Source organism: Morone saxatilis, unplaced genomic scaffold, assembly GCF_004916995.1.
Source record: "Morone saxatilis isolate NCDOM2014 unplaced genomic scaffold, NCSU_SB_2.0 Contig24, whole genome shotgun sequence".
NCBI lineage: Eukaryota > Metazoa > Chordata > Actinopteri > Moronidae > Morone > Morone saxatilis.
In genome coordinates, this window is record NW_023339807.1 from 4706461 (window position 1) to 4715845 (window position 9385).

The following is a 9385-nucleotide window of genomic DNA, read 5'->3' on the forward strand; positions in this document are numbered from 1 at the left end:
GATATTGTAAGTAAAAAAAAAAACACTAATAAGTGATCTAGGCAAACAAAATAGATAAATAATCTAATTTAAAAGAAAACTTTTATTAACAAACAACATACAAATGTATTTCTGGCATTAACTTGACTTGAAATTAATGTGATTCATATCGTTTTTGTGATTCATAAATAAGGAAGAGAAAGAAATGGGAAAGTACACACATAACGTGCTACAAAATAGTGCAACGCTCAAGGCAAGGTTTGTCTCTTGCCGGCTTCTGTACCTCTACCAGGAAGTAGCTACAACTTCATTCATTCTGTAGTTTATGCACGTATTGTTACTACACTTCATTTGAAAATGCGTAGAAGAACCGAGGCTCAAGCGTCAAACAATGAGCCGGTCAATGGCGATAGAAAGGTAATGCAGCGTTAACAAGAGTTAGCTTCTAAAAGCCAATACTGTACATGTGACAGCACATCTCTGTTAGCAAACAGCTAACTCACTCAACCTGTTCGTGCTCTTTGGTTCAGACTAAATGCTGCCATCACAGTATGTCAGACACGGGCTTTATCCTGCTCTCATATTGATTTTACACTAGTAACGTTATAGCGTCTGTCAGCTTTGTAGAGAGAAGAGAAGCCAAATCCCCTTTAAAAAAAACAGCAATTTTAATAATTCTTCGCATATTTACAGCTTAGTTACTTGTAACCCTATTCATATATTCTTTAACAAATACTTACTAAAGATTCTTTAATTCGGCATGCACTTAGTACAATAAAATATCAACGTTGGCCAGAACTTGGCTTATTACTCGGGAAAGGGTCAACTCTTCCACAAAGATACACAGTGGTTAACCCTGGTGAAACTAACTAAAAGTTTTGGGGTTTTGATAACAGTCAAATATTATTGCAGGCATGGAATTACCACAGACATTGCAAAGTGAGATCACAAATGTACAGTTGTGCAATTATTTTAGGTTAAAAGTGTATATGAAATGAATATATATGTAGATAAAATATATATGTTTTTACCAGCTCTAGGATGCTGAAGCCAGGTTAATGTTTGAGTTAACGTTGCATTTTCTTCTCTACATAAACTAGGAACCGGACCAAAGACTGCACAGACAAGCTGGAGGCAGAGTGTCTTACGGCTCTGTGCTCATGAACATTGGAAAATGTTTACTTTTAATCATCATCATCCCTCCGTTCCTCAACTATGCATCGCTGCAGAGAGAAGGACAGATGCTCTTGCCGAAAGGTTCTCTTATCTAAGGCTAACAAAGCCATTGCTCCTTTCAGTTTAATTTTATATTAACCTGCAAACTGTTTTTTTTTTAATGTATTTATTATCTGTGTTGAGTAGCCTCCAGTGGCAGATTGTAGGTTTTTCTATTGAGTCAAAGCCAAAATGAGAAGTCCTCTGTGAAGCATAACCTTTCTTTCTATTCCTTTCCTTCTTACATCCAGATGGCCAGGTTGTTGATGTTGGTTTGGGTCAAAAGATGCATCTTTTGTGTAAAGGACATGGAAAACCAGTTGGTAAGAAAGATAGATATTCCATAAACTGCAAGTTATAAAAACATTTCTAGCACATGGCTCCAAGTCTGTGTGCTTGCGTTTGTTTTTTAACTGAGCCCACCCTAACCAGTTTGTTTTTCTTTAGTCATACTGGATGCACCAACTGGAATGTCCTCAGGTGTTTGGTTGCATGTCCAAGAAAGTGTGGCCACACTAACAAAGGTGAGAAAATTACACTATTGCTGTGGATTTTATTGAATGTAATAAAATGTTTATATTATGTATTACTATATTAAAACAAGTGCACTTGTGAGAACTTTCTCTAGAATCAGTTACTACTAATGCGGCCATGTTGTTTGCTGTCAGGGGCATGTAGGGACAGTCCTTGCAGTGGCTCTGCCACATCCTATCTGCTCAACAGGGACTCAGTACAGCAGAAAGTTGGGGCTGACAGTCTGCCCCATGTTGTTTGTCTGAAATGTGACCCAAATGAGGTCACAGGCTTGTTGGGGAAGGGCCTAGATACATCTGAACAACTCAATCGCATAAGCAGTGACAAAACAAAGTTACAGTGCACTGTTTACACCAGTATCTGTGTCTTACTTTTCAGTGTTACTCAGCCTTCATGCATTTTTAAAGTGCCAACACAGGATAGGGTGGGGGCGGAGTTCCTATTGAGAGCATCTTATGTGTCTGTAGAGCATGGTGTTATTTAAAAATGCCTCTAAACCTATGGTGTCCCTGTTTTTCACACTGCTCAGGTCTGTACCTATGACAGGATGGGACTGGGCTTTAGCAAGCGGCTGATGCCAAATGAAACCACAGGAACTGAGAAAGTTTGGGGAATGTCAACGACTGGAAGGTTAGTATACTACTGATTTTGAGTGCATGTGACATAAAATGAGGGCTAACACGTTTTTGCCATGTATGCTACTGTGCACAAAGTCCCCAGTCTTGTTTGAGCATAACAACCCAAAGAACAGCTGCAGCCAATTGTAATTTTATTACTGATTCATCAAAAAATTATTTTTAGTCTAAATGTCAGAAAGCTGTCAGAAATGCCCATTACAATTTCCCACAGCCCAAAAAGATGTTTTTATATTGCTTGTTGAGCTCAGTCTCAAATATATTTATTTTACTTAGATATAAAAAAGAGAAAATCCAGTCTGTACATTTGAGAAGCTGGGATCAACAGTGATGGTCGGTTCACCACTTTGGTCCAGACTGAAATATCACAAGTTTTAGTTTGGATTGCCATAAAGTTTTGTACAAATCCAGAGGATGAAACCAGCTGACTTTTCCTGTTGTGCCACCAGCAGGTCACAGTGTTTACTTATGGAAATATTTCAACGTCTGCTAGATGGACTGGAACAAAATTCCGAGAGGATGAACTCTAATGACTTTGATCCCGCTGTGTTTCACCTAGCACCATTATCAAGTCAAATTTTCAATTTGTCTAAAACGTTGGTTAATAACTAAATACCTGCACAGTGAAAGACATTTCCATCAGCCTCAGCAGTGCTTTGTGTTAGCATGATAACCGGCTAGACTAGTGGTTTTCAAACTGGAGTTCGGGGACCAATAGGGGTCCTTGAGTAGGTTGTAGGGGGTCCTCAACGAAAGCAAGAATGGAATATTGAAACTTTTATCGCTATATTTGGAAGTTGGAATCAAGGGAAGAAATAGGTTTGGCTATTTTTATTGATTGTAATTTATAGTGATCCCAGTTTGATCACTGACTATGAAGACAACGCACAGTAAAGGGCCACAGGTCGGAGTCGAACCCAGGGCTGCTGCAGCAAGGACTCAGCTTTGGTACATGGGATGCCAGCTCTAATAGGTGAGCTATCCAGGCACCCTGGAACCATGGGATTTTTACTCAGAAATTGACTTGGATGATTCATGATTTATGTGAAATATCTGTTAAATAAATTGATAATTTCAGCACTACAGCCATCAGATTGTTTGACAATTACACTGCGTCAAGCTAAACACCAAGCCTGTTACACTACATACAGTGCTATTACACACATCAGATTCAGTTTTTTATTATTTACCACTGTACAGTAATTATGCACTGGCAATCAATATTTCCTTGATAATGTGGCTGCCAGAGATTCTCATTAATGTTCCAGGCAGCATAGACTGATGTGTGCATGGACATCTGCTTTCCCCTGCTGAGGAAGCCCTGCCCTGCCTCACACTGCTGTGGGATTGGGCTGTGATCTTCCTTCCCTTGACATCTTAGTGTGTTTGTTGAGCCTTAAATCTGCCTAAGGGAGGGGCAGTCTAGTTCACCTTGGCATCTGGCCCGGAAAGCGAACTGTTGCCCATTTCAGATGCAAGCAATCAATTTCCCAGAATTCAATATCTCAAGGAGTTTGATGAGTACCTAACCTTAACCCTTGGAGTCTTGTGAAAACTCTTCATTTCAGTGTGACACCTCAGGTTTGATTTATTAGCACAACAAACCCAGGACAGCAGATGGCTCTCAGAGAGGAGCTGCTGCGTCTCATGTAATGGTGATGCTGCCTCTGATGATATAAGTTTGCCGGGGATTGTTTGTCCTGCGGGTTGCACTGAAAAGGAGCCAGCAGTCCCCTCCTTTATAGTGTCATTTGGGATTCAGCAGTGCTGTTTTTTTGGTCCCATGTCTGGAGAGAGATTAAATGGAAAACTAAAAATACTGCTGACCTTAACTTTCATTCAGTTGTTACCATTCTTAATTTAGGATACGATTTGTAACACTTCTTATTTTCCTCCTTGGGTTTTTTTATTTTAGCTTTTTCGTAATGACTCCCCAGTGGGTTCTTAATAAACCTGTTAATGAGCAGATTAGAGATTAATGAGATTAATGATGGCCTGTCATATTCATCTTTCATGCTGGGAGTCTTAGTCCAAGCTAGCCGAATAAATAAACCTCTTGGCCCAGTTTGTAGCATGTCCTGGTTTTGTGTGGAGACCGATTAGTGTTGTTGTCTTCCAGGATGGTGGATGATCTCCACAGACTCCTGCAGGCTGCCGGGATAGCCAAGCCCTTCATCCTGGTGGGCTCTGAGCTCGGCGCGCTCAACGGCAGGTTTTACAGCCACATTCACGATGTGTAAGTATTGAATAATGGAAATACCTAAAGGATAGCTCTACCATGTCGACACATTAAGGCCAGTTTACTGTACTTGTCATGAGGGGTACTACTCAGCTTGTGAAAACAGTTGTATAATATAATCTGTGCCTACTGTTAAGTCTCGGCTTAGTTGAGGGCTGAAAATTTATAACAGAAAGCCTGCATAACAAACTGGGGGCTTAGAGTTTGAAAGATTTGTAGAAGTGATTTATTTACTAAACATTTTGACCATTCTTGTTTCATCTGTATCTTAGGAGTCTCCCAATGAATTAAAGTGCAGTATTTAATTGCTGAAATACCACTTTAATAATAACAGAATCTATGTAATCCAGTATATAATAACATTTGATGGCTGGTTTATGACAGATTACAACTATAAAACTGCTTATTTATATATAAGTATATATATAATATAGCTCTATGGCTGTGTGGGTCTCTTCATGGGATTTGTTGATGATATAAGAATATAGAATATAACCAGAATTTTCTTTCAAGTGTACAAAAGTGACTAATCTATGATAACATTTAAAAATAGGCAATCTTATTAAAGCATATCGTATGCAATGCTTCCCAAACTTGCACTTAACAAAAAATATATTCCAGTGTCCATTCCTATCATCCCCCATAACTCATCCATCTCAGAGACAACGTAGTGATTAACGTGACAAGCAGTCCGTACCAGGGATGAAAGATTTAGTATTTAATCAGGCACAATGTTGCAGCCGTTACGAGAGAAAATTAAGTAGTGGTGAGTGGATGACACCTTTCCCAATGGAAATATTGCCCCTGGATATGGTGTACGTGTGGTCATCTGTCTGTAGGGACAGAGGACAGATGAATCCACAGAAAGGCAGTTGGGATGATGACATCCATCTCACACTCATTACGGCCCGGGCCGGAAGGGTACAGTGGACAAGGGTAGTCAATGAGTCTTACTTCATCTGAGTGTGCGTGTCCTCTCTTTGTCCTCAGGCAAGTGTCAGACCTGGTGCTGATTGATCCCATCCCAGAGGACGTTTTTGAGGAGGACCAATGGAAAGAGTACTGGTGAGTTTATAGCTGCTTTCAGGGATGTAGGAAGGACAGAACTGGGGAAAGAGGAGAAGGAGGAAGGAGCAAGATGAGGGAAAAACATAAGAGGAGAGAAGATGGAGAGATGTTAAAGTAGCAGAAACTGGGGAGGGATGTGAAAGAGCGGAATGGAAAAGAAGATTGAGAAAACAGGAGCGTGGAAAGGAGCAGAGAGGACGATAAGGAGCTCTGAGGGGCAGAGAGTAGCAGATAAAACACGAGAGGCAGGGAAGAGGTGCAGAAAAAAGGGAAATGTTTCAAGAAAAGGGGGATTAGGATGAAGAGAGTGGAGGCAGAGACGCTGTTTCATGAGTCAAGCTCCAAACTCTTCCCTCATTGGCTTTTATGGCGAGAAGAGTTGATTATCTTCGCTGGGTGGGGCTCATTAGCATGATTAATTGGAGGCCAAAGAAACTCATTAGCTGATCGCACTCTTTTAGCATGAAACAGATGAGGGGAGATCGGGGGTTGTGGCGGTGGTCGGGACTGAGTGACAGCAAGTGTAATAACACTGCTTTAATCCTCCAGGCGAGATATATGTCAAGTGGTAGTCATTGTCACAGCATATATCTCATTATGCATTAATTATCATACCGGGGGGGGGGGGGTTATTAATGATAAGCGAGAGTGTAGAGGAGGAATGTTGGTAGAAAGAAGTGTCAATTGTGCAACACTAACACTATCTCAGATTGTTTACAAGTAAAGCATGTCATGTGTAATCATTAAAAGGTATTTCACTGCTGAAGAGACTTTAATTAATCAGTTATATAATTTAGAAACGCATGCTAAGCTTTTAGATGTAGCTGACAGCCTAGCAGCGATAGCAACATAATAAACAAATCTCTGGAGTGCATCCGTAGTGTTTTGTTTTGTCACACACAAAGCAGATCAAAAGGCTTTCCTTGCCTAAATCCCATTAGACATTTTTATTGCAACATAGCAGTGTCCGTTGTTTGAAATGTATCTTCGCCTGTAAATAATTACCTAAACAATTTGGGATAAAATAAGTGAAAACTAATTATTTTTCACACCATTTTTACCAAACAACAGCCATGGAAGTTATGCTAGTTCTTACCTTTTTTGTTTAGCTGCAGTGCTGTTCTCATAGTATATTATATTTTGTGATGTCTTGTAGAAACCAGCAGGGAGTTGATGTGTGCTTCGATATCATAGACGTGTGGTAAAATCAAGTAATCTCATTTTGGGCATGACTCAGTGCATCTGTAGTTGGGTCCACCAATATTAGCTCGCAGCTTATATAAGCATGAGTCAAGCCAGATAAGAAATGGATCCCTGAAAATGGCCTAATTTGTACGTGACTCAAAGTGGAGCAGCACCATTTATCAGGGGTATGTGTCCAATTATCCACTGATTAATAGGCATTCATTTCACTGAGTACATGACAGTGCAGCCACAATCCAATTATTCTGTGGAGAAGCAATGAAGAAATGAAATGAACCGAAGATTTGCATTTACTTCGTAAATTTTTTTTTTTAATCATCGGTGCCTGATTTCCACGGGGGAGTAAAAATAGAAACAGGAATGGGATATACAGTATGAAGATATGAGATGGAGCACAAATACGCACCACAGCATCCCGGTGCCAGTGGCCTTCTTCAACTTGCTTTTCTTTTTTTTTTATTCCGCAAGGTTGCATGTACGTAGGTGTGTATTTCTCTCTCTTAGATAGGGGTTTATTAGCTGTTGGAGGTCTTACAGTATTCGGTACACAAGATAAGTAATGCAGAAGGGAGCAGGGCTGCACCTGAGCAGGATTGTGGGGAGACCGTATCAGCTTTGCACTGGGACCGGAGGATTTACACATCAAAGACCTGCTCATTAACAGAGGCTCACTCCCAAAATTAGTTCTGTTACATCCTACAAAATGAATCGCCATCTCTCCTGAGAATGGCATTTTCGTGTGTGTGTGTGTGTAGGTGTGTGTGTGTGTGTGTAGGCATTCGCTCGCTTGCACTTGTTGTAAGGGGTCAGTTTTCTTATTTGGGATTTTCCTCGGCAGACACCGCGGCATGTGTCTCATTTCCTTCTGGGCATAGATAATGCTCCCTGATGAAAAATCAAGCAGCGGGTCTACCATCAGAGATTAGGAAAAGCCCCGGCGTACATCTGGACAAATTGCATTCTAGATGAGAGCCATTGGTTTGAGTCACTACAGCGCTTTGTTTCACCAGCTCAAGCAGTGGAAACTTTGCATCTCTTCACTTGAACTCAGACAGGAATATTCTCTACCACATAACCTCTCGCTATGCATGTACAGCATCCCTTTCGTTTGCTTACATTGCTGGAATAAAACACGCACTGCATTGCAGGATGCGACCATTACACCTGTATGTGACTGAAGGACATCTAATTCCACAGATATGGCCAGTGATATACTGCTGTAACAGCACACCTTCAGCCATAAAACCATCAGTTGGGAGTTCATTCCCAAGATGTTGAATGGGATTGAGGTCAGAGCTCTGGCCTGGTCTCCCTGCCCTCAAACAAGCTGTTTCTTTCGCTTAAGTCAAGTGATTGGCCCCACATGTGTCTGTGCTGGTGACTAGAGAGGATGCTTTATTTTCAGTTTCTCAGTGGTCAGCTCTCAGTACTTCTTCTACCCGAATCTCTGTACTGTTGAGTTGATTGTATTCCTATGTGGCTGTACTGTTAGGTATGAAAAAATATTTTAAAAAGGTTTCCTTTGGTGAACCAGCAGGAGAATTTTATAGTCTGCACAGCAAGAAATGGGCATATTCTGCACTGTTTGGTCAGCAGGTCAGTTTTAAATACTGCAGGGAGGAATGGTTGCTAGCACAAACTGCTAACAACAGCCTTTGCTGTGGTTTGTGTGAACCAGCACACCTGGAACACGTCATCAAAGTAAACAACTTTGCGTGCTGTCCTGTGGAAAACCATTTGTATTGTGCCAGCATGGCTTGAATGTTTGCGGCTGCTCACAGGTCAACGTGGTTTGAATATCCCCTCCCTTATCAAAAAACAGCATCGTTTTAAGAGAAAGAAACAATGCCCACATTCCTCGGTTCCAGCCGCTCATATGTGAATGTTTTTCATTATTTTAGTCTTCTATAATTGTAGAGTGTGTTTGGCTTTTGGACTGTTTGACTGTCTTTGGGAAAATGTGAGGGGAATCTTTCTGATAGCGATTAATGGATTAAATAATCAACAGATTATTAGAGCCCTACCTTAGGAACCAAGCCCAAACCATGATGACACACTTCTGGTGTTCTTTTGGTAATAATAATCAGGCTCTCTGACTCTGTTGCTGACCATCACTGGTCAGAAATTTGAACTGGAATTAGAAAAATACCAGAACCAGAATAATATACATCACTAAAGGAATTACACTGATAATTCTTTCGCCTTGTGTTTAAAAGAAGGAATTTAGCTGTGCGTTTACACACAAGTGTGTGTGTGTTTGTGTTTCCCCTGTCTCTCTGCAGCTGAGTGTGTGTGCGAGTGGAGTCTAAAACTAATTTACCCCATGGGGAATATATTTGCTCAGAGAGCAGAAACAGTGGGGAATGCTCTCGTCTAATGGGATGGTCCTTACAATTTAATGAATGCTGATTGATTGGCAAACTCTCCGTTTTAATGTACCATTACTGTGTTTAGTGCAACTCGGTCCTCACAGGAGCACCACTTGAAAGTCTCTTCATCCCTTTCCTCTGCA

At 40.8% G+C, this 9385-nt stretch overlaps 1 protein-coding gene across 1 annotated transcript in view; it reads left to right on the top strand.

The window, feature by feature from the left end:
* The first annotated feature begins 282 nt into the window (after nucleotides 1-282).
* si:dkey-122a22.2 overlaps nucleotides 283-9385 on the top strand; it is a 20295-nt gene continuing 11192 nt past the window's right edge. The window contains exons 1-7 of the mRNA XM_035671553.1: nucleotides 283-396; nucleotides 1080-1236; nucleotides 1446-1517; nucleotides 1642-1718; nucleotides 2258-2358; nucleotides 4483-4599; nucleotides 5593-5667. Coding sequence (XP_035527446.1) covers nucleotides 337-396; nucleotides 1080-1236; nucleotides 1446-1517; nucleotides 1642-1718; nucleotides 2258-2358; nucleotides 4483-4599; nucleotides 5593-5667 — 659 coding nt within the window. The 5' untranslated portion in view covers nucleotides 283-336. The remainder of the gene's footprint in view (nucleotides 397-1079; nucleotides 1237-1445; nucleotides 1518-1641; nucleotides 1719-2257; nucleotides 2359-4482; nucleotides 4600-5592; nucleotides 5668-9385) is intronic.